Below are 26426 nucleotides of genomic sequence, written 5' to 3' on the forward strand. Positions count from 1 at the left end.
TGGGACAACCTAATGCAATCTTATTAGTACTGACAGTACTGAACACAGTAAGTGTGGAATACTAAATGGTGCCGCCAATATTTATATTTTGTCACTTTTAAGGTTTGTTTTGTTTTGCGAGATTTGTCGTTCGAATACTTTTGTGACGTTCAATTAGTCGATGTTACCAAGAAGTGCTTCATAATTAGCGTTGATATTATCAAAGGCACTTGAAATTTGATATATGTAAACATGATTCTTATACGTTATTATAGAAATAAAAGTATTTCATAATTCATAATATGACTCGTATTTTCTAAGCTCCAAATTTTTTATTTCGGAGCGTTCGAATACTTTCGTGACTCACGGTATATACCATTCTTCGTTTACTTTTGAGAAGTATAATGGTTAGAAGTGTTTTGCGTGTTTGTCGATTATCTGCTATCCAAAAAAATGGATCACAGAATTTGCACCAAATTTTGTGTAAAAAATGGAATTAAGTGCTCCAAAACACTTGAAATGTTGACAGTGGCATACGGTGAGTGTACTCTGAGTAAAGAAAAATGTTTATAAGTGTTACAAGCTCTTCCAAGAAGGCCGAGAAGATGTCAATGACGAAGTTCGCCCTGGACGTCCCTGCACGTCAACAACTGATGAAAACGTTGAAGAAGTGAAGAAAATAGAGCTTGGAAATTGTCGAATTACGATTAGAGAAGTCGATGATGATGTCGGCATCCCGTTTGGTTCGTGTCAAGCAATTTTAACGGATGTTTTGGGCATGAGACGTGTGTCAGCGAAGTTTGTTCCGATACTGTTTAATTTTGACTAGAGGAATCATCGCATGAGCATCGCTCAAGAGCTGTTGAATTCACCGGATTTGGCCCCTGCGACTTTTTATGATTGAAAATCATTTTATTTTCGAAATAAGGGGCGTGCTAACGGGGAAATGTAACGTTTGTGACATACAATGAAACATGGATAGAGACGGACAAATAGATACAGTGGGTGTAGAAAGTATTCGTATAGCGATCAATTTCCAAAAAAACTATGTAAAATTATAATTCATTAACTTATTTTTTATAAACAATTAAATTCTATATATTCTTGGAAATCTCTAGAATAGATAGATTACAAAAAAAAATAGCTATTTATGTAAGCTGCGAAATTAACAAGAAAAAAACAATTCATCGATAGAAGTATTGAAGCAATAAGTATTCGCACAATTGTTTAGTATTTAAAACTTCGTTAAAAAAAAAAGGAAACTTACATTAATTTACCAGTATATGATACTTCCTTCGTGGGATTTCCTTTTGATTTTATAATTATTGCAACTCTTCTAAGCGTTAAATTAACTAAATTATTAGTTATTCGAAGTGGGATCTTTTTCCATTCCTCTATTAGAACCTTTTTTTAAAAGTACTTTACTGGAAATTTGATGTTTTCTAATTCGTACGGAGCAATAAACTAACGTGTTTACGTTACAAACTCTACTGTAAATGGTTCGTCATAAGAATCGTACAAATACTTATCGCTTCTATACTTTTATCCACTTTTCGCACTTTTATTGTTAATTTCACAAATTATATTAACTAGTAAATCTTGTTTGGACTATATATATATCTTCGAGATTTCCGAGAATATGTAAAATATCATTGATTATAAAAAAAGAAGTTAAGAAACTACAATTTCACACAAAAGTTTTTTGGGAAATTGATCGGTGTACGAATACATTCTACACCCACTGTAGATATGAAATACTGGAATACGAGGCGTGCTAACGAAGAAAAGCTTTTTACTGAGTTTGATTTTCAATCTCTTGATTCTTACGATGAGCGTAAAATCTGTTCATTTTATTGTTCCCAAAACTGAAGAGACCCATGAAAGGACGACGGTTTGCAACGATTGAGGAGAGAAAGGCTGCATCGCTGAAAAAGCTCAAAGCTATACCAAAAAATGCTTATCAGAAGTGCTTCGTGGATTGGAAAAGGCGCTTGCACAAGTGTATTCTATCGGAGGGGTATTACTTTGAAGGCGACGATATAAATATCGAAGAGTAAATAAATATTTGTTGATAAAAATAAAAAGTCATCTTATTTTTTAATCACACCTCGTATACTGTGGAAGTACATGCGAATTATACGATAAGTTGAGAACATTTCTCGCTAGAAATTTTTTGCCTAAAGTAAATAGTGGAACCACACATGCACGCAACTATGAGTTCGCCTTGACCGTAAAACAGCTCGTCTTAAATATTCTATGACCGTGCGTTATTAAATGTGCGATCGAATTCAATCCTATAACAGACACGGGAAACCAGCTGATTCGGTTATTCGAGAAATCTCTCATGGTCGTTGCTTTAAGCAGCTCGAGTTCGTTGCAAATGCGTCCTCTGCGGAAACATGCTTAACTGAAATTTAGAAAAGTATCTTGGATTCAGCTATCTTAATAGATATATTGTCGAGGATATTTTACAGTTGATGAACAAATTTTTAGAGGTGTTAAGGAAAGAACAGTTTTCGTGATACCTGGCAAACAATTGAAAATGTGGTTCAAGTAAGCGTGACAAAGCGTAACTTCGTTATCAATGTTTTTAGAGAGAAATGTCAAAGGAAAAAGATGAATTGGTTTAAAAAGAAATTTTATAGGATTTTTAGAACCATTTTTTTTGTATAAATGCAATGTTTTGTGTGCAATAGATAGTTACATTATATTTTTAATGTGGAAATGCATATTATTTATGTTTAGAGTAATAATATAGCTAGAAAGATGCTCACAGTTATCAAAAATGTGTTTATATAACTTAAAGACATAACTAAGGCTTTGAATTTTCTTATTTCGTATTATCAAAGATAAAATATCCATTAAGGATATTTTTAAAATTTATTTAAATTGAGTAGGCGCTCTCGAATAGGTTGAATTTTCAGACAAAGTGTTAAACTTCAATCTATCTATACCAGGGGTGGTCAACCCGCGGCTCACGAGATTCGTCACACTTTTACAAAATATATTTATTTTATAATGGCCAAAGTAGTGAAAACTAATGTATTAAAAAAGTGCATTAATTTTGCATCTGAACTATCGAAATTACGAGGAAAAATTAATTTTGATTTTAAAATAATATTACGTACCAGAAAGTTTTCACGAAACACGGTCGAAAAATGCCAAGGAGCGCGATAGCGCCCCGTCGATTACGTGTCGAAAAAAAAACTGAAGAGCTGAAGTGCAAAAAAATGTCTATAATGGGTCTAAATCTAATATGGGGATACATAATTTTATATGCGGCCCGCGGAGTTATGATGCATTTCGAAAGTGTTCACCCCTGATTTATACGCACTTACATATGTAGTATAAGAAATTCATTCGTATCTACATCTATATATTTTTAAATGTTCTTGTTTCCCAACAAGATCTACCAACTCTGGATAGAGTAAATAAGGATTTTATCATTGAAACTTTCATAACGTTTACTCTGCTGGAGCCGCTTTCCATCGTGTTTGTCTTCGAGTATCAATTTAAAGGTAGGAAAATTCCGCGAATCTCATTAAAGTTATTCTATGTAATTAATTGGGCGGAGGGTTCGGAAATTAAACGGTACAGATACGTCAATAGGTTGCACGGACAGAGCGAACCCACGTCCTACATTCGCTTGCAGTTGGCACGATCGCTGCTGATTTGAGAAACATAACCTGCGGAAACTTGACAAGCGTTGGCCTTGCTCCCCTGACACGAGTAGGAGTCTCTATCGGTTGGCAAACTTTCGGTTTAAAGGGCTTGCCTTGTATAGCAGACGAAAATAGTCGATTTTGCTTCATAGCAGTTAATAATTTTTACGCGAAAACCGTTTATCTTTCATTTTTCGAAATAAAATGTTTAAGTATTAGAATATCATGACCTAACTCGGATCTTGGTTACAAAATGGAATTAGAATTTTAAACTCAAATAAAACTAAATTTCATATAGTAGAAATCATGTAGTTATTTCATTCTACTCTATTCAATTATACAAAATTCATTAGTATTTAAATTTAAAATAAAAATTATGTAACAGATGCAGAGTCTTCTCCTTTATAATATTTTAACATTTATGTATATTATACTTATGTATGTATATATTTATGTATAACATTTATGTATATTATACTTTATGTATGTATATTATATTATACTACTTGGTTTAAAAAACAAAATGTTTATATATTATAATATTATGGGACCAGATTTAACCCAGATCTTGATTACATAATTTAATTTGTATTTAAAATTCAAGTAAAATTAAATTTTATACAGTAGAAATCATGTAGTTATTTCATTTTACTCTATTCTATTATATAAAATTCATTTTTATTTAAATTTAAAATCAAAATTATGTAACAGATGCAGAGTCTTCTCCTTTATAATATTTTAACATTTATGTATAAGGTTAAATAATACTTTTCTATGGTTACCTCGTGATGTAATAACACTACGGTTGCTTAGAACACTGTCTCCTATTGGGTTAAGTGAAAAATTCTTGCGTTTTACTTGATAAACACGAAATGCATCTATTGTATGTATTTATGTAACCAAATGTATTGATTTTATGTCTTTCAATTTTACTAATTAAATTTTTACACGTTATAAATTGTAAATCTTATCTTAAATTATTTTATTCTTTTCTAGATGCTACCTGATAACGATAGACAGGTTTAACAATATAAAATGTCTAAATATTTGTTGATTTTGAATTAAAATAGAGCCCTTTCAGATCTAGTATCAATTCAAGACGATTTTTATCAAGATCATTTTTTATCATTTAAAATTAAAATTATATAACAGAGTTAGATTATTCTCCTTTATAATATTTTAACATTTATGTATATTCTATTACATTCTACTATACTAAATTCACGTTCACTTTCATCCAATCAAATTGTACAATAGAGATAATTCAGATTTCACTAATTCCTTAAATTTTGTAATTAAAAGTTATTCAATATCTGTTATAGTTTCAGAGATAGAGTAAAAGTAATTCCTACGTAGGTTCAATTTTTCCAAGTACGTACACAAAGATTTCATTTTGCATAAAGATCCACAGTCCAGTCATAAGACAGCACAATGCGATGGAAAGTATTGCGACATATTCGTCTGTGCGAATTTCTACTTTCGAATGAAATGTTGCAATTCCTTTTCTACCCAGTAAATATTCGAAGAAAGAAGTACGAGAAGTACTTCTCGTACTTTCCATAATATTTCACATTTATCGACGAAGCTGTTCCTCGCATCGATAATTATGCGAGTCACTGTACGTTCGTAGACGTTCGGTTCTCGCACGTGCTTTCCCTTACGCGTCCATCGCGACAATTTATCTGAATTTGCGGAGCACTTGAATTCAGTTTCTCACCGTGCGATTGTATCCTCCGTGAGGATTCACGCGGTGAGAGACTTAACGCTGATTTACTAGGATCGAAGGTCTCATATTTCTCTCCCACAATCATTCACGTGATTTATTTCAGTTGCTTGCATTAACACAACTGCTAACTTTCCCATACTGTGCTTGTTACTAAGGTAAACCAAACGTTATTTCGATTTTCTTCCTACTTTTTATATTCTGTTTGAATGTATAGTATCAAAATGTATAACCTCTATGGGCCCGTGTAAACTGTCAGGACACATGCTAATACGTCGACATTTTAGTTAATAATTTTAGTTTTTTTTTTGCAAGATAACTACAATGCGGATTATATGCAATTATGATGTACCATAATATAGAAAATATACGTAAAATGTACATAATATATGTTGAAAATATTCTACAATTATTATAATGATATTGTTATTTCATTTTGCATAAGTGCATATACCTTTTGGTTATAGTATTTAGTATGTGTTTATTTTATTAGTTTATAATACCATAAATATATAAAATCCGCAGTCTACTCATAAGCAATAATACATATATTGGTGATCGTTGGCAGTGCCATCAAAGTGATATTTCAAAGTAAATACCTTGCAAGTTGTCTCCAGAAAAAACAAAATCGGTCCATAGAGGCTCAATCAAAAGTATTTGACAAGGAAAGTTCAGCAATCGAAACACGTTGAAAAATTTGAATTTTTGCAGAAATAAAATTCATGGGAACCTATCACAATGCCTTTCTCCATTTTGGACTAAAAATGGTTTTAAGGGTAGAAACACCCTCTCGAAATAATTCTGGCTGTTTAAATTGTCGCTAATTTAGATAGAGATAGAGATAGAATCATTCCAAATTATAAATTATTAATGCATTTACTGCAGTTTCAGTATCGTCTGTATTTATTTAAGTTTACAAAACTGAATGGTCCTATTTATCGTTGTATCTCGAATATCTAGCGAAAGAAATAGTTACTACAGTACTCTGTACGTATGCATCTTTTTATTCCACGTTACGTACCGCAGGTAAAACTACCAAACGCCGCGATGCATCAAATGGCTGAAAAATTCGGGTTTCCACTCAACCGTTTGGTCGTTTCCTCCTGGCTAGCCTTTTAAAAATTTTAAACAGTTCCCTAGGTTTCGAATATTTAATATAGCTTCCGCGCACGATTCGGTGAGTCTAAGAAATGCATGTACAGCCGGGTCTGGCAGTTTACACCTGACCTACATTCCTAGCGGTAGCTCGAGATCTTTGCGTTTCTTTCTTTCATTCATGGTTCGTAAACAAGCTTTTCACCAAATTATAAAAAATGATTATAAATCCATCTCTTCGCATTAATACGTAATTTAACTGTTTATAATAAGAAGACTACGGATCTTCCTGCAAAATAAAATCTTTGTGTACCTACAAAAATTGAACTTAAATAGAAAATTTTACTTTGGAGATATTATAATATAATCTTTACTTTCAATATTTTTTAACTGTTTATAATTTAACTGTTTATAATAAGTAGATTACGGATCTCCGTGTAAAATAAAATCTTTGTGTACCTACAAAAATTGAGCTTAAATAGAAAATTTTACTTTGGAAATATTATAATAAAATCTTTGCTTTCAATATTTTTTATATTATCGCATACCGTGTTCATTTTATTTCTTGGACATTTAAATTTCCTATAAATACATAAAAATCCGCTGTCTAATAATAAATGTACAATAGTCAAACATTTCATGCATTAGTCATTTCATGTCTCCCTTTTTATTAATTCCAATTGAACAACATTTGGCGTAATCATTTTTCTTACAGACCTAATGCTCGAATAATAGATAACAAATAAAAACGCCGCACATTAATTTATTTGTTACGTTTATTCGAAACATCAAACAGTTATTCGAGCAACTAAGCGTTCATTAAACATGAGCTATAATTTATTCATATACTTGAACGTGTTAAAAGCTATTTATCTTCTATTTATCATTTAAAAGTTATATCAATAAGAAAATGTTGACTATCATCCGCGTAAAATTAAATAAGAGTTTAGTAAATGGTTTCTTTGTTCAAATTGTTGATTAGCAACGTTCGTCTTTAACTTTCTGTGAATCCGAGTGGGAAGTTCCCATTTCGGTCTCGGATACAGACCGAGAAGCTGCAGGAGTCGTAACACGTCCGAGTAACCGATGGAATAATTTGATAGACTCGTATTAGCCTGAATTCCGACAATCCAGTTAGCTACCCTAACCCTGATCCAGCCTCGTCCTGAATTCGGAACAACTGACATGAACTGGCGCACTTTGTGACAAACTAACGTTTCGGATAGGCTTCCTAAGACCTCTGGAATCAACATCCGACGATGGAAAACTATCAAATGTCTTTCAAGAAACTCCAAACTCCTTGTCTCCGTTACACTGGAAGAACTTGAAATCTCATTACCGGGTACGAGCCTAATCGCATTCTCAACAATCATGTCTTGTAAACAATTGCACAATAAATTCTATTAATAAAGAATCACGGAAAAAATAACTAGTTACGCTTATACATAAAAAACACAGTCGTTCAAGACCTCTCAATATTGGATAAAAATGTGGAATATAAATAACAATTGAAATAAAAAACGTTACTAAACAATAAAGACGTTTAAAACGCAGTCTAATGATAGCAAACTTCCCGACCTCATAAACATTCAAAGAACCCACGCTTCAGAAACGCGCAATAGTTATTAAAAATTTAACTTTTTTTATTTAAACAACCTATTTAAATTAGAAGAACTTTATAACATTTTAAATGAGTGCAAAACCTTTTCTCCTGCTTGAATTCTGATCCAAATGGAATCTTTAATTAATTATAATACAAATCAACCTCCATGTTAACACGTTGGTCGCCACTCACTCAGAAATGGATGACTGAAATTTTCATTAAGGAACTAAAAAAATTAATTCCAAAGGTGAGACAATAACGAAAATAAATCTGGATAGGATTCGTGAATTTGGTGACGTTAAAAAACTAAATACTACGACAAATGTTAAATTGTATAATTTTCAATAGTCTCGAGAGAAAATGTTAACTTTGTAGACATTTTCACGAGTTTCAGCTTGGCATTCAACGTGTTAATTTACGTTAATTTATTATGTTTTATGTATATTATTTTAAATGTCTTAAATATGAACTTATATATCATTTTTTATAAATGTTCTATAAACAAATATTCTTTTTTGAGTAATTAAAAAATTTAGTATATAAAAATTCTTCTTTCAAAAATAATTTATATTTAAAACATTTAAGACAGTATTACAAAAATATTTTAAGTAGAGAAAATACCTTCATATTTACTGAACTGATATATAGAGAACTAATTAAGATAAAAGTTTGAAATTTTTAGGGCTTGTTCCTATTTTTATTATAAGCAACAACTCCGTCAAATTTCAAATCGTTCTATTAATTTTTATTGAAGTTAAAAAAAAGAAGTAACCGATTGAAAAAATTCCATGTATTCTCTATTTAAATCTTTCGAAGGTTTGGGACACGTGTCAATGTTGTAATTGTGGGCTCAAATTTTGCAGGAATCTTGTAGTATATCGAAACGAAATACGGAATTCGACGTTAAGCGTTTATGAAAAAAATCAATGAATGATACCATTTCAGAAAATACAAATACAATCTATTGTCAGTTGAAAACTAATTAATTCGATAACTTTTCTCGGTACGTGGCTCGATAATCGTGAATTTCATAGAACAAACAATGAAGAGAAATTGCTCGATAACAGACAGTGACTTGGATAGAAAAATTGTATACTTTCTCCGATAACGTTCTCCGAATTGGCTCTGATAAGAAAATGTTAAATGGAATATACGCCTGAAGCTTCTACTCGCATGTACTGTACTTTATTGCTGAACTTTAGCCGGTGTCGGTTCACGCGACAACGCAGATATCATAATACAATGGTATGAGCGATGGAACATAAATCCCGATGCTCGGGATGGCGTACAATACGGTTTTGTGATAAACTGCCGCAGACCGGAACAATTATGACAGCACTATCATCCTGACATCGTTTAAAAGACGTCAAAGCTACGCGATATTCGTTTCGCATCGACGTTTCATGAAATTCACTTTAACCCGTATGAAGAGAAACATAATTGACAGCTGAAGAAAATCGATACGTAATAAATGATAAGGGGATTGAAACGTTAATTAGCGACACATTTGCTGAATGTTTATTTGGAAAACAAATTATAAATGAGCAGGGCTATATACAGTTAGGAGCAAAAGTACGATATTTCTACAAAAATGAATTTTTATTTAATGTTTGCATATAGAGTAGAAAAAAAGGAAAATACGTAGCAGTAAGTACAATGTTTTAGCTTTCCAAACAAATTTTACCGATCGCGATATCATTATTATTTTGATAAATACAAAATTTTTCCGTGTAATCGGTTTTACACTACAATTTATTTTCAATATTGTTATTCAATATATTCATTCAGTATTGTGTATTCAATATATGTATTATGCAGATATTCATCGGCATAATATGCCAGTACCAGAATGTGATGTTGTTTTCCAAAACGATAACGCACCCGAGCATTCTGCAAAGAGCGTCAAACAGTTGCTCGAGGCTCAACAATTTCAAACGATGGCGTGGCCTGCTCAAAGTCCAGATTTAAATCTCATTGAGAATGTCTGGACATTTTTCAAAATGAAACTAGCGAATGAATATAGTGCTCCACTAACGATAATCAATGATTTGTGGCAAAGAGTCCAGCAACAGTGGTATTCTATTACCCCAGAATACTGCGAAAATATAATTTCGAGTATGCCTAAACGCATTCATGCCACTATCAAGGCCAAAAGCTTCTGGACAAAATATTAAATACATACAAATTTGAAATGTTTATTTGAAAATAAATTGTTCTGCAAAACCGATTACACGGAAAAAGTTTGTATTTATCAAAATAATAATGATATCGCAATCAGTAAAATTTGTTTAGAAAGCTAAAACATTGTACTTACTGCTAGGTATTTTCCTTTTTTTCTATTCTATATGCAAACATTAAATAATAATTCATTTTTGTAAAAATATCATGTGTGTTCACTTTTGCTCCTAACTGTAGTATAAAATTAATAACACGGTACGGCGTAATTTTCTTTTTTAGAAAAGTTTCAATAATATAATATTATATTAGGAGGACTGGAAAGTAATGTCGTTTTTGCAATTTTAAATACTTGTTTCTCATTCATCAGCTCATTGATTTTTATCCATCTGGCATTGAAAATTTGTACAAAATTCATTTGAATTTAATGTAAAACAAACGAAATTACTTTCCAGTCAACCTAATATATTAGTATGTCTAATAGGTAAAGTAATATTGTAACATAATTATAAGTGTTTCTATAATTTGTATTCTATTATTAATATTGAAGAGAGTAGAAGGAATAAATAAAAGAATATAATTTTAAGTTGTGAGCACAGATTAGAAATTTAAGTTTTGTTGATAAAGACTGTGTAATAGGAATAAGAATACCAACTATTAAGTAATTAATAAGTAGACTGCGGATCTTTATGCAAAATAAAATCTTCGCGAGCGAGCCTACAAAACTTGAACCTAAATAGAAAATTATTTTATTCTACAAATATTATAACATAAACTTTACTTTCAATCTTTTTTATATTCTTGCACATTGTTTGCATTTTTAAGTTTCTTGCACATTCAAATTTCCTATAAATGCATAAAGATCCGCAGTCTATTAATAAGCGAGGAGAATTTAAATACCAATTTCCATGTAGAATAAGGTTAATGTAATTAAGTGTATCGTATGAACAAGAGGCGCTAACCCTTTCTACATATATCGAGATAATAATGAAATAAAGATATTACTACTATTAATACTGAAGGGTACCAATGTAAAATAATGGAAACAAATACTACCCGACATGTTTCAATATTCGAACCTATAAAATGTACATATATATGACACAACAGTTTAAAGAATACAATTCCTATATGTTAGTAATTAAAAATCTTGCTAACTATTAGTTTGAAAATGTGCAGGTACATTTACTATAATACTTGTCTTTGTAGAATTGATTGCACTATTAAATTGTATCTAAAGAAACTGAGCATTCTCTTAAACAAAATAAAATTGAGTTTTATTCAAGATATTAACATAAACGTGGTCCGCATTTTATGACAACTACACCTTCCACGTTCAAAATTAAAAATAATTGTGGTCAATTGTTAAAAGATGAAAGGAACGCGTTTTTACGTTGTATAAGGTTTAGATAAATAAAAAACACACACACACACACAACTTACCGAGCATCTTGACACCCTGGACAGGACTCAAGGGATAAAAATCCCCATGAAGAGGGCAATGGAAACCGACCCTGCGCTCTCTTCTTCTCGCCCTTCTGGTCAGCATACACAATAATACGCCGAGGGCGAGCATAAGAGCACCCACCACGATGCATATCGGCCCGAGGATACGCGAGTTCCCCGTGAACGCAATCCTGGCTGCGTACGAATCCTTGTCTTCGTCTTCGCCAGGTCCACGATAGGAGGCAGCTGGAACAAACAAACAACCCGTATAAAAATTAAACGGCCTTTCTATTACACTATCCGCCATTAATTTCAATACACCACAACACCAGTAACTTTTCCAAAGAAAGATGAATGTAATTGATGCTTGCCATTGTATACATAAATAAGTTGAACTACTATTGTAAGGGATGTCTGCACTTGATCAAGTCATATTAACCCTTTGCACTCGAGAGGTGACTTTCAGTCACCATTAGGTTTCTCGCAGCAAATTTACAATACCTATTGTTTCTTTAGGTTTAATTTCTTTGGAGCCGAAGTGTTAATAAAATGATTGTCGGTGAGGTAAAGGTGACCTTATTCTCAAATCTAGATAGCTTAGAATTCATGCCAATAGAATGCTAAGAAACATCTCGAGTTGCTGGTGGATACCAGAAAAAAAGGCCTCGAGTGCAAAGGGTTAACATATAAGCCGTTCATTGAAATAGAAAGAGACCAAAGTTAATGTTAAGGGTAGTTGAAAGATTCGATGTATGTAGATTAAGGATTATTAATTTAAGTTTAGTATATAAGATATCGAGTATGGTGGTATGAGTGAGGGTGTAAATGGTTTAGTAGATTGTATTCCAAGTCCATTTCGTGGCTTAAAAGCTGGAATAAAAACTATATCTATCTATAAGCCGTTCATTGCACAAATCGATTAACTTCATAAAACAAAGTTTAGAAATGCGATGAAATAATATGCATCGTTTTTTATTAGATTGTCCCGAAAGTTTCTTTCGCGAGTTGCACTCAATTATTTTATGTGGTCGTGTTTATATAAATAGACAATCTAATTTCATAGATATTCATGTTGTAACAATAATGGAGCAAAATGAATCGTGTACAATTCAGTAATGTAACATAAAACATAAACTATCCTGCATATATTACTTATTAATAAAGCGAAAGAAACTTTTGGGACAACCTAATAAAATTCCCTTTATAATATAAATTCAAATGAATATTGTAAAAAGGCATAAATACAGATGTAGCTTTCATTTGACGGTATATAAAATTAATAAGAAAGAATAGCCAAAAAATAATCGTCAGTAGTGTTACAATTTTTACGTGACCGGTGGAATTAATCGATTTATGCAGTGAACGGCTCATATAGTTGTAAAATACTCGATATTCTATAACATTCCAGATAACGAGGTCCGCAATAGAACGGTATATGATCACAACATCTCTTTTGGAACCATTTTGACAGAGACGTTCGAGAAGAACAAATTATAAATAAAAATCGTCTGTGGAATGACTGCAAGAAATAATGGAAGGCAGTCAGAGCTGAAACTTTGGAAAGATTGGTAGCTAGAATAGCTCGAACTTTCGCTGCTATGTGTGTTGCTAACGATGGGTAGTTTAATGAAAGCAAAGTAAACCATCTATCGAATTATTTGAAATCCCTTAATGAATTCAAGTATGATTACTCCACTTCAATAAGTATGAATTTATCACAAAATAGCTGTTTACTTGCATTGCTTCTCGAAAACATCACAACTAGTGGTGTATTGAAATTAATGACCGGTAGTGTATGTCCATATTATTTAATTGAGTATTGCTTTTAAAATTATGTAGTGTATAGTATTTCAATTTTATTGAGTATAAACTATTCGAACAGGCAACTATTCATGATTAATTGATCTAGCAGAACATATTATACGGTTAATCCTATTGATATATTCCCATTGGTGATCAAACTGATAAGAAGTGATTCCAAAGGTGGAAACTCCAGTTCAAGAAGACTGATTTTTCATTTGTCTACGACAACACTGTCATAAAAATTTGTTTAATCGAAGAATTGATAGGTGTATTTCCTTGAAAAGATTTCAGTATTAACATAGAATAAAATTGTATCAAATATTATAAAACAACTTTATAATACATAACATAACATAGATATAAAAAAAATTCCTGCAAAATTTGAGCTCTTAATTTTACCATTAACAGGTGCGCCAAATCTTCGAAAGTTTTAAAGGGAAAATATATAAAAATAAAATTTTCTTAAACGGTCACTTCGTTTTTTGTAACTCCGGTAAATTTGACAGAGCTATTACTTAGAATAATAGAAACAAATCCTAAGAATTTCTAATTTTTATCTTAATTATTTCCTTAAACATATAACAGCCCAGTAAATGTAAAGCTTTTTCTACTAAAAATATTTTTCTAATACTATTTTAAATGTTTTATATATGAACTTATTTATTATTTTTGATCAAAGTTCCATAAATAAAAATTCCTTTCCAGGTAATTCAAAAATTTAGAATGTACGTATCACGTATTAAGATACGTAAATACGTAGGTTAAATAAGTTTGTATGCATGAAATATATTATAAATTAGTACGCATATTTCCCATTGCAATACCAAAAAATGTATTCGTACTCCCTTAAAATAAAATACTGTTTTCTCTTCCTGAATAGCTACATATATATTCCATCTTTTGTTTTAACGGAATACGTTATAACTTAATTTCATAGTCTACTAATTACTATGACAATTACAACATTCAGTTTTCTATATTTCTATCTTTTTTAAACGCTATTACTTTATACTTTCTGACGTTCGAAACCTGAATACTGTAAAGACACATACAAATAGAACAATTTTCACCGTGAAACTTCAAGAAAAGTGATTGTCGCGTTCGCGTAGAATAATATACTGGAAAGAAACGCCGATGTGATTATGTTCGCAGCACGTTGAAAAATTGGAAATTGTTCGCTGAACGATTTACCACGAAGCAACTCGTTCGCCAGCAAAGAACGAGCAAATGACAGGGAACGAAAGGGAAATGGGCTACAGGACCGGTCTCATCGAGAGAGCTGGAGGCAAGAAAAAGAATGGCGACGAAGGTTGGGTTGACCGGTTTTGATAAATCGGTTGGTAACAACGGTTCGGAGCCGTATCCGAGAAACCGTAGCCAACAAGTAAACGACCAGCTGTTGCCTGTTGGTGAGCAACCGAGTCTTTCTTCCATCGCTTTTTCTTCTTCACCTTTCTTCCGATCCTCTTCTTCTTTGGATTCGGATTCGTGACATAAACGCTACGTAGCCATCGCGGAGTTCGATCACCTCGAAAGGTAGTGGTTCGCAGATGGTCAAACGTAACGAACGGAGCTAGACGTCTTTTATTCCCCACAAAGAATAAAGAATAATGAATAAATGATAAGAGTTATTCATCGAATATTCATAACCATCGACGCGCTCGAATGGAAAAATAGTGGTTCTCAAACGGCGAAATGCGACGAGGAAACTTGAGCAAGTTTTAGTTTCGATAAACAATAGAGAATGAGGAATAAATTCTAGAAAGTATTCGTTATCTATGTACAGTGGGTGTAGAATGTATTCGTACGCCGATCAATTTCCCAAAAAACTTTTGTGTGAAATTGCAATTTCTTAACTTCTTTTTTTATAATCTATGATATTTGACATATTCTCGGAAATCTCGAAGATATATATATATATAGTCCAAACAAGATTTACTAGTTAATATAATTTGTGAAATTAACAATAAAAGTGCGAAAAGTGGATAAAAGTATAGAAGCAATAAGTATTTGTACGATTCTTATGACGAACCATTTACAGTAGAGTTTAAAACATAAACACATTAGTTTAGTGCTCCATACCAATTATGAAACATCAAATTCCCAGTAAAGTACTTTTAAAAAAAGGTTCTAATAGAGGAATGGAAGAAGATCCCACTTCGAATAACTAATAATTTAGTTAATTTAACGCTTAGAAGAGTTGCAATAATTATAAAATCAAAAGGAAATCCCACGAAGGAAGTATTATATTCTTATAAATTAATGTAAATTTCGTTTTTTTTAATGAAGTTTTAAAAATTAAAAAATTGTCTGAATACTTATTGCTTCAACATTTCTATCGATTTTCTTGTTAATTACGCAACTTACATAAATAGCTATTTTTTTTGTAATCTATCTATTTTAGACATTTCCGAGAATATGTAGAATGTCATTGTTTATAAAAAATAAGTTAATAAATTAGAATTTTACATAGTTTTTTTGGAAATTGATCGGTGTACGAATACTTTTTACACCTACTGTATACACAATTACCGAGTTCAATCATTTTAACACTAAACCTACAAACGTTCATTGATGGGACAAATGACCAGTCTTGAAGACGGTTTTTTAAATTAAATGGAAAAATATGTTACGTGCAACTAAATTAAATAATGCATGAAACAATTATGTATAATTCATATATTGCGAAAAAAAAAATGTATACGAAAGTTTGAAAACGGTTGTGTAACCAGTCGTGGCAGGTTTAGTGTTAATTTTAATATTCATGTAATATTCAAATTATGAAGGGAATATAATGTAAGGGACGAGGACAAATGTAAAAACCCATAAAGGTATAGATGGTAATAAACTAAAAAAATCAATATTCATGTTATGAAGGCGGTAATATAATCACTCTACACGAACAAGTGAATCGAAATTATAAAATAAAATTGTTGGAGTATTCGTGTATGCCTTGTTTAACCTGTCTGTCCATTACTCATTGTTTCCCCTTATTTTTGTATGCGTAAGCATGGATGACGACTAGTATGCGTATACGTTAACCGATTCACTGCCAGGCAAATTTAACACTTTCGCTGCGGAAGACGCACATGTGCGTTCAACTGAAAATATATGGTTGTTTTTATTATTTTTCAGTTTTCATTTTTTTTTGTTCGACAATCATACTGTATATAAAATAAGTTACCACAAACACATGTTTTTCAAAATAATCATATTAGAGCATTTGTAAGAAATTTTTCATTAAAACAAAAATCATAATTGCAGCTCTCAGCGAACGGGTACTTATTTTCGTCCACAGCGAAAGTGTTAAAACGTTTTTTCTTGAGTACCAAGATTTAATTAATTTAAGTGAACATAAATCACAAATACGTTTGAATTAATGTTCATTCGAACAATTTAAATCTCTCTATCTTTTTGAAAGTCTCTTCATAGTGAGGATAAATGGGACTATATTTTTATTCTTTTTTCAATTTTGTAGACAGGGAATCAACATTGAAAAATCGCCTTTGTTTAAAAGAAATACAGAAAAAATGATTAAACGCATTTTTTCTATAACTGAAGTAATATTCAATTCCTATTTATATGTCCTCATTGTTACCTTTCAAAATATCAATCATATCTATTTACTAATTCAATTGTTACAGTGCACTGAAGAAAAAACTAGCACGAAACTTTAACCCATTCACTGCCGGACAAATTAAAGCGTTTTACCTTAGGTCTTTGATAATATAAAATGATATAAAATTTGTTGTTTTAAAAAGAAAATTTACGATCATCCTTTCCAATAATTCGTGACTCAAAAGCCTATAAACAGTGAATGGGTTTATTTGGTTCAGCTAGTTACAAGTCGATAAAAGTAACGAGAAACAAAGAATAATAAAAGATGACGATGGAACAAACTTTTGCTGCGTAGAACGAACCAGAGTAAAATTAATCAATCGTTCTACGTTTCGATTTGTGACGGGAGCTTCTTCGTAAACTGCATAATTATACGTATACGCATGTTAAAGTTGCAGAATATGCAAAGACGCGAATTAGCGTAAACCGCAACCAGGAATAGAATTGAAAATGACGTGAATTCGCGTCAGCGGTCACGAATGTGTTAATCAACCTTCGACTGCTATGTACGATATGCATTCAACCGTCGAACAACCATGTCAATTATCCATAGTAAACGTGAATCGACGCAGCGATTTCCCGGGAATCGATCTCTCTTCGTGTAAGTTTGTCATTCAAGTATTTACTGCCAGCTCAGCTTAGAACAAGGCTTCTTATTCTGGTCGAACTAATCGAATTCCACGAACACGTCAGAGGCTTCCATCAGATCAGCGCAGAATGTTAAGCTGTGAATAGAGAGTCGCTTCCAATATTGTCAAACTACATCGTGTTCCTTGTCCTTGTGTTCCTGTCACCGCCATTGTTTACTTTCTATATTTGGTTGTGTTTCATTGCAATTATTTATTCTTTGCGCTAAATTACCATCTTTCGATTATCTGAGCCGTTTATTTTCAAAATGGACTAAGTTTATTCGTCAGTCGTTTGCTGTTAACCGTAGTAATATGTACAACTTGAAGTTACCTGGCGTAAACAATATTTTCCATTTAAGCATACTCAGAGAATACGATAAAAAATGTTGTTGAATAGACCTGGAGTGTTTTAAGTTTTATGACATATCTAATTGTCAAGCTTGAAAATAGATTAGGTCCATTCCTCGTAAGGAGACACATATTATTCATTTAATTTATTTAATAATTATAGTATTAAAGTATTTACTTCTTAGAAAACCGATATGTATTCAACTTTGGATGAAATGTCTACCATAAATGATCGGTGCTTTACGTAACGACGAGGGTTAAGCTGATGTATGCATAAAAGGTTGAGTAATACTTTCCTATGGCTATTTCGTGATGTAATAACATTACGGTTGCTTAGAACACTGTCTTCTTCTATTAGGTTAAGTGAAAAATTCTTATGTTCTATTCGATAAATACGAAACGTATGTATGTATTGTACATAACCAAATGTATTGATTTTATGTATTTGGATTTTACAAATTGAATTTCTACACATTATAAATTGTAAATTTATCTACGATTTATCAATGTATTTAAGAATATATTACTTTATTCTTTTCTGGATGCTACTTAATAACGATAGACAGGTTTTACAATATAAAATGTCTAAATATTTGTTGATTTTGAATTAAAATACAGTCCTTCCAGATCTAGTATTAATTCAAGACGATTTTTATCAAGATCATTTTTTATCATTTAAAATTAAAATTATATAACAGAGTTAGATTATTCTCCTTTATAATATTTTAACATTTATGTATATTCTATTACATTCTATTATACTAAATTCACGTTCACTTTCATCCAATCAAATTGTACAATAGAGATAATTTAGATTTCACTAATTCCTTAAATTTTGTAATTAAAAGTTATTCAATATCTGTTATTATTGTAATTATTCGGATAATTTCTCAAGACTAGATATCAAGATGAAATTTCAAAAACTGGTTGTGTTAACCCACTTGTATCGCTAAAACAAAAAAGAATCCTACTAAATGTAATTCACGTAACACTAAAAAGTGTGAAATATTCATCAACATTTTGAAATTATTCTGCTTGTAATTTTGGCGAATTTTTGAGAAAAGAATAAACTCAAATTTGATAACAGAAGTGTATACATATTATTAATATCAATTTCATATAAATTCTATCGATTATTTAAATATCTAGTAGATATTGACTTCCACAGGTATTTGTGTGCATGTTTAAGCACGTTATCTCTTCAATTAAAAGCGTGGAAATGTTTATACATATATTGATGTACTCGTCGAATAGCTCGTGCCATGTAAGTCCATAATTTCTTACAACCGGTACACTTTCTCCAAAATGGAAAGTTTCGAACGACATTTCAACCAGTTCGTAGCAATTTTCCAATGAATTCCACTCAAAAGGTATACAGTTTCTACAAGCTTGTCAAATATACGTATTACTTCGATTGCGTTTGCAAATGCTAACCGTTTAACATGCTTAGTTGTTTAATAATTCAATTCAATTTGAAGTGATAATTACGAAGTGACCTTATATAGCAATTATTGTTAATGTTATACTTTCTAATGCTCCAAAACACTGTGATGTAAGATTAAACAAATTTCTTTCAAAAAACTACATGTACCGTTCCATTCATTTAAAAAATTTCATTAGACAAACTGGACTATTTTGTTTATGACCTGTTTTCAATATCTTGTATGGTTTCTAAAATATTGCGAACTTATGTAACATCAATGTTTCTGTTGGAATCGTTTCTCGGCACCAATGAAAGATAGCAATAAGATTCGATGCACGTGGATTTTATTTATGAAACATCTGAAAGGCAATGTTATCATTAGCCTGCGGATATTTATGTAAATTCATATTTTTATATACACAGATGAAAAACAGGAACTTAAATTATTATTAATAATAATTATTAAGTATATTGCGTCCCCTGAGTACTGTAACATGTATTTTATTTAAAAAATTTTATATATTTACGCATTTTCACACATCTTTGTATATTTTCGTATATTTACACTTGTCGTAAATGCATAAATATTCGCAGTCTAGTTATTATACTTTGATTCGTCTATTTTTAATCAGAACTTATTGTAGAAACGTTAATATATTTATATTTGCAATTGAAAGAGATACTTGACCCTTTGTAAGCAAGTTCTAAATTCCTGAAAGCATACAACAATTCAAAACATCATTTTTAAACGTCAAAGACAATATATATTGCGTTGTTCGATACTAAAAGGGTTAAGTGAAGCAATACTTATCGATTCGAGATGTAAGTGAACGATACGCGTCATTGTTGTACCTATATTGATACTTATCCGATACGAGAACGTTTTCACAATAGCATTAACAACCGCCAAAGACCCTTTGTTCCTTATTTCAGTCTAACATTAGCAGACAATTGCGACGTAGCACAATGGTGTCGATATAGAATATACGTAGGTAGAAACAGTAAGGAGGAAGATACAAACCAGTGAGCACAGCGCCGACGAGCATAAAGAGGAATCCAAATGCCGGAAGAGCAATCTGGCAGTTCGCAGCTATTACAACCCCCGCTACCATCAATCCACCCTCGATTTTCTCTACCCTCAAGCGCGATATAGGGGTCGGACATTTTAATTTCGCACCGAGTCCGCCACTCAACGTGCTACCCTCTTCAGCCGCCATGGTGTTGTTGGGCCTGGAAACATACAACAGTGACACATATTTAGTTTATTGTCCCGGATCAATGAGATACATTGTTCAGAAATCATTTATTATTTCTTTTATTGCTTCAAACCATAACTGGCTTATACAGCATACAATAGTTGTGGTAAATACAATTTAGTTACCTGAAATTCTTATATTACAGTCTTTGAGAAAACTATAAATAATTTTTAACCCTTTAATATCCGGTTCGCTCAAAAATGTGCTGATACAATACGGAGGACGATATTCGTTACTGAGGAGCATATGGAACAAAACTTCACGTTGATCATTGTATTCCGGGCACTGCCAAACAGTATGGTTCAAATCTTTGAGACTCTGCTCCGCAATCACATTCGCCATTTGAGATAAACTTAACTCTGGCTAAAAAGGCGTTTAAATTATAATGATTGGAGCGACTCCTATTAACGAATGATATGAAGTCTCTAGAGAGTTTGTGACCAATGTAGCATGGTTTAGACATATTTTTATAATAGTATCGAAAATAATTTACACCTTTAATTAATCCTTGTTGTGTGCACGATGCATTTATTGATATTTTTGCCTGAAACTTAAAATTAGCTGTACAGCCTTTGAATGGAATTTTGATATCCGGTGTGGGTTCTTGACTTGTGGCTTCCTTCGCCAGTGAATCTACCTTTTCATTCCCTACAGTACCGATACGAGCAGGAATCCAAATGAATTTAATGAATTTTTTATCACTATATTTCTTTACAAAATTTTCATATTTCACTTTAATTTCGATAAGATATTTGTTGGATCCAAAATTAAATACTGGTGTTTGCAGAGCTTTAATTGCGCTTTGAGAATCTGTTAGAATGTACCAGTTGGCTTCGCGGTGCGAGTTTATTACATCTAATGCTATATTTATTGCATTAGACATTAGAGAATTGTGGACAGTAACAGGCAGCGCCAGAAATCATTTATCAACCATTTGCTAAAGCGAGCAAGTAACTCTAAACGATTTTACGAATATTTTCCGAACTTCTTACAGCTGACACAAAATGATTTTAATATTTATTTATATCGTGAAGATCAAAAATTTTTAATATTAAATTGTGTAGTTTGTCCTTGGTAATTTACAAAACACTCATCATGCATTAAATTTATCCTTTTTATCTTAGAAATTTATTTTTCTAAGACCTTAGAAGCAACTTTCTGTCCAGAATTGTCTAATTCTGACAATACGCATACTTGACATGATTTTAAATACTTTTATCTATTACATTATACGTAAATTTGAAACGTACCAGTGTTAAATAACAATTTAGTATTTGCTAAAAGTAACGTAATATTCGACACGATATATTCAGTTATATTTAAAATTACATCAATTATATAATTATTATACCGATTATATAATACGAATATATAAAGCAATTGAAAACAAACATTTGTTTATAAATAAAAAAAAAAAATTGGGCTCAGCCGGGATTTGAACCCGGGACCTCTCGCACCCAAAGCGAGAATCATGCCCCTAGACCACTGAGCCTCTTGAAAGTCTTCTGCTTTATACATAATTACAAACATTTGTTAAAAACAACAATGTATTTACAAATATTTACTTTTATATTTTGTTTGATTTGTCAAAAACAATTTAATATACACACAGATACGAAACGAATACCCACAAAAAACAAAAGTATTTTCTTCTTCTTTTTTATTAATAATATCACCGTAATATGTAAATTTATACGTTTGAAATTTTGTTATACAAATTATAAGAATACTTTGTTTATTGTAGGAAAATATTCATATAATATTCTATCGTGAGAAATAAAAAAAAAAAATCGGGCTCAGCCGGGATTTGAACCCGGGACCTCTCGCACCCAAAGCGAGAATCATACCCCTAGACCACTGAGCCGCTTCGCATTAAGCGAGCAAAGAAACATACATCAACAGAGACTCCATTTCATCTCTTGGAATAAAGTTAAACTTTTTCTTTATTTACATATTTATACGTATATTAAACTAATATTACTCATATTTATTATATTATTAATGTTGCAAATACTCAAATGTGATTTTTTATAATTAATAAGTAATTTTAGTTCAGTTTGTCAATATATCAAGCAATCCATTTAATATGTAGTAATTAAACTTTAATTGCGCTTATTAATTTAATACGTCATAATATAAAATTAATTGATCCTCATGCTACGAAATTAAATTTCTTCTTCGATAATATTTGACATATTCAAAAATTCTCTACTCCATTTACCAAGAATATTTTAAAATTAATTTATTTTATGAACAACGAAGAAAAACTGTGACGATTTATTATATAAACGTCTCTGCTCCTTTCTTAGGATAATTTCAAAATATTTTTATTCTTATACAGGTTTTCATATAATAACACCTGTTTAAATCGATAGTGTCGTTTCATAAGAATAACCGTTACTCTTAATTACTGCATTGCAATGAAGAAATATAAATACATACATTCCTACACATGGATACTGTATTTACATTTGATTCTGATCGAAACTTCCGGGTATGAATCGTGTCCTAGAAATGTATTACGATATTTTGCTAACATCGCAGCTGGCTACATCAAACCAGATGTTGTATCAACACTAATGCATCTTGCGGTTATCATCTATTTAAGACATCAGTGTTCATCTCGCAGATTGCCAAGTATAAATTCTTAATTGGTCATTGTTATCGTTATATTTAACACGATTCGTAATTTTCTGGTAGTATTAAAATATTAAGCAAACTAGTAAATTCAATTATTTAAAAATAAATGTCTTGGAAAATAATTTCGCTAAAAGTAATGCTGATTTCTCCTTTCACTCGATATTCAATTAATCTGAAGAATTACGAAAATATGCGTTCAGTTACACATGCACATGTATCTGCTACAAATGGTATCAGACAATGTTTATCAATGAGCTATTATTAAGAAGACTGTAATGAGCTGTGTACAGTTTTATTTGTAACTGACGTTTATCAAGCCATATAAATAAGTTGTCTCTTTAAGATAAATATGATTATTGTCTAAAAGGAAAAGTCAAAATTTGTATTAATTCCCTTGATATTAGTTTGTGAAGAATTTGGAAAATTTGTGAGCAATTCAACTGTCTGGTTTTCTTAGACTGTGAAGTCTAAAGTAAATAAAACAATTCCACAAGAATTATTTTATTTACCTTTCAACAGAATTATTTTATTTGCTTTGACAATCAATCAGATAATAATGCATAAATGGCAATACGTTGAATAATGAAAATTGACTCTGGTCATACCAGCATTTTAATTTTCATCCATTGAATTAATTACTAGCCCAACAAAAACCAGTCTTTATCATTAAAGTAATTGCGTATAATTCTTGCGTATTATTTTCTTTTTAACGATATATGGGTAACTATTGAAAATACTGATAGCAACAATCAACTTTTATGGTGCTTACGTTTGCAAGATTAGTAGAATTCACGTCAATATTCCAACATCAACGAGTAGATGATTATAAAAGAATGCACTAACTTCTTCTTATCTGTTTGCATTCTTTTGCTTGGCAATTTACGTAATGGACGTTTCCAAATATACCATAAATACACAGATCAATAACGTTAAGACACCGGAGCTAATTAATTTACCAATATCTTTGTATTATATTAAAAGGCACACGATATTTTGTTTACTCGAGAAATTGGGGAAATTCCTATGCGATAAAAATGTGAAATATTTCTCGGTTTTTAACGCGCAATAATTTAACGATATGACATTCAAAACGTAATAATAAAACTGAAACATTGTGATCTATACAGTGCGAAATATTGAGTTAGTATAAAAACGAGTTTTGTCAAATTTTAGTCTGAATCCAAGAATTTTTCTTATAAACGCCGTATTTTTAAAAATCTTTTATATTCCTTAATAATTCTAACACTTAGTACTATATACAATATAATTCATATAGAATAAGAATCTTTTTGAATCTTGTGTTTCAGATTTCACCTTTGTTTTTTTACATGCCTATAAGTAATAGATTATAAATTAGAAAGTTTCCATATCTTTCAATTGCAAAAATTCATATGTATTGTAGATAAACCAGTAAAAAAAACATGATAAATCAAAAGTTCTTGTTTCTACTGCTTTAGAGTAAAAAAATTCGCAGATATTGTTAATTTTTTGACTCAACAAGGGAGAAGCGAGAAATCGTGTGAAATTGACAAATGTTCATTGATCAGAAGTGTAGTGTTTATAGGTCCGAATAATTGAGTCGGCCTAATACAAGCTCCTAATTTCGATGTGAAACCAGAGACGTCTATAGCGCGTTTCCGTAGAGGAATGTTAATTACAACAGATACCCTTTGCGGATCGCTCAACCGTCAAACTGCACGATCCATCGGTCTCCCTAGTTCCGATGGTTGATTAATCGTGTCGAAAGCTAACCCTCTGCAGCTTTACATTTACAACTTCTAGATTATGTTGGCAAATTGCGTTTGAGTAATCTGACGCGACATTATAGAAGTTCGATACGTCTAGCAAGCAAATCCTTCAGAATATCAAGGTGTAATGACGATATTCCGCAGAATATTTTGCTCCAATTGCTATTTCTCGTATAACGATACACGAGTCTTAAAATTTAAGTGGATTAAAAGAAAATGAGTTGGATTAGTGCGAACAATATATTCATAAGCGAAAGCGTTTGAATCAGCATTGTTTTCAATTTCTTCGTCGACTTTCATTTTCAATTACTTTTCATTTCAATTGACAAGAATTTAATCTATTAAGTCTACCGGAAAGTTCTATCCGTTCCGATTACAATAAGGTTCGACAAGTATACGCATATTCATTAAAAATGGCATATACAAATTGCAATCACGCTGGCAAGAAGTCATAAATAACGATGGAAATTATATGCTTCAATAAAGTTTATTCAAGGAATGACAAATTTATTATTTTGTTTTATTCTATAAACGGATAGAACTTTCCGGTAGACCTAATATATACATAAATATAAAAATAATAACAATAAATCAAAGTTGAATTAAAATTAAGAAATTACCAAAAAATTAGCATTCAAAGGCTACTCATTTAAAAGATATTATAAAAAAAGAAAACATTACATACTAAATATTAATTTTAATATTGTAATGATTTATATTTATATAATTAACCCGTGACTGTGCTAATCCTTTTATCTCGCTGAAAAACACAGACTTTCTTGTGTTTACCATTATTCTTCTCTATTTAAATAAAGAAACGTATCTTTCAAAAATTTCCAGAGGACGTTACAGAGAACTCTAGCCTGTGCCAATACTTTTGTCCAGCGCTGTACGCCGAGCTCGGAAACGTTTTTGCGTAAAAAAATTTGTTTTACAAGAGAAACCGAAGTCCGACGTGAAAACGGAAGGAAAGCAAAGGCAAGGAACGAGCGTATCGCGGGAAAATTTCACCGAGTTTTACAAAGTGTACCCGGACGAATCCGGTGCCATGACGATCAACAATGTGGCATTCGCGTCGAAGGGCTTGAAAAGAGCAGGGGCGTCGGTTTTGCGCGTTGAGCTTCCGTCGCCCAATTAACGTCGGCCAACCTACCCGCTCTTCATTAAGCAAGCCGACCTCTTGCTTCGCATAATGAAAAGGGTACCTCGTTAAATCCACGTCGATGTATGAAGAGAGAGAGAGAGAGAGAGAGAGAGAGAGAGAGAGAGAGAGAGAGA

The 26426-nt window shown here is 31.6% G+C and overlaps 1 protein-coding gene and 2 non-coding genes across 9 annotated transcripts in view; all 3 read right to left on the reverse strand.

The window, feature by feature from the left end:
- The window catches only part of LOC128875840 (uncharacterized), a 124808-nt gene that overhangs the window by 45434 nt on the left and 52948 nt on the right, over nt 1-26426 (reverse strand). For all 7 annotated transcript variants that reach the window (XM_054121762.1, XM_054121761.1, XM_054121767.1 and 4 more), the window contains 2 exons: nt 20526-20734; nt 11681-11929 (listed from right to left, as the gene is read on the reverse strand). In XM_054121762.1, coding sequence (XP_053977737.1) covers nt 11681-11929; nt 20526-20734 — 458 coding nt within the window. The remainder of the gene's footprint in view (nt 1-11680; nt 11930-20525; nt 20735-26426) is intronic.
- Trnap-ugg (transfer RNA proline (anticodon UGG)) lies at nt 22181-22252 on the reverse strand. Its single transcript has one exon. It is a non-coding gene; the product is annotated as a tRNA-Pro (tRNA).
- Trnap-ugg (transfer RNA proline (anticodon UGG)) lies at nt 22553-22624 on the reverse strand. Its single transcript has one exon. It is a non-coding gene; the product is annotated as a tRNA-Pro (tRNA).

This window comes from Hylaeus volcanicus, chromosome 4 (assembly GCF_026283585.1).
Source record: "Hylaeus volcanicus isolate JK05 chromosome 4, UHH_iyHylVolc1.0_haploid, whole genome shotgun sequence".
Classification (NCBI taxonomy): domain Eukaryota; kingdom Metazoa; phylum Arthropoda; class Insecta; order Hymenoptera; family Colletidae; genus Hylaeus; species Hylaeus volcanicus.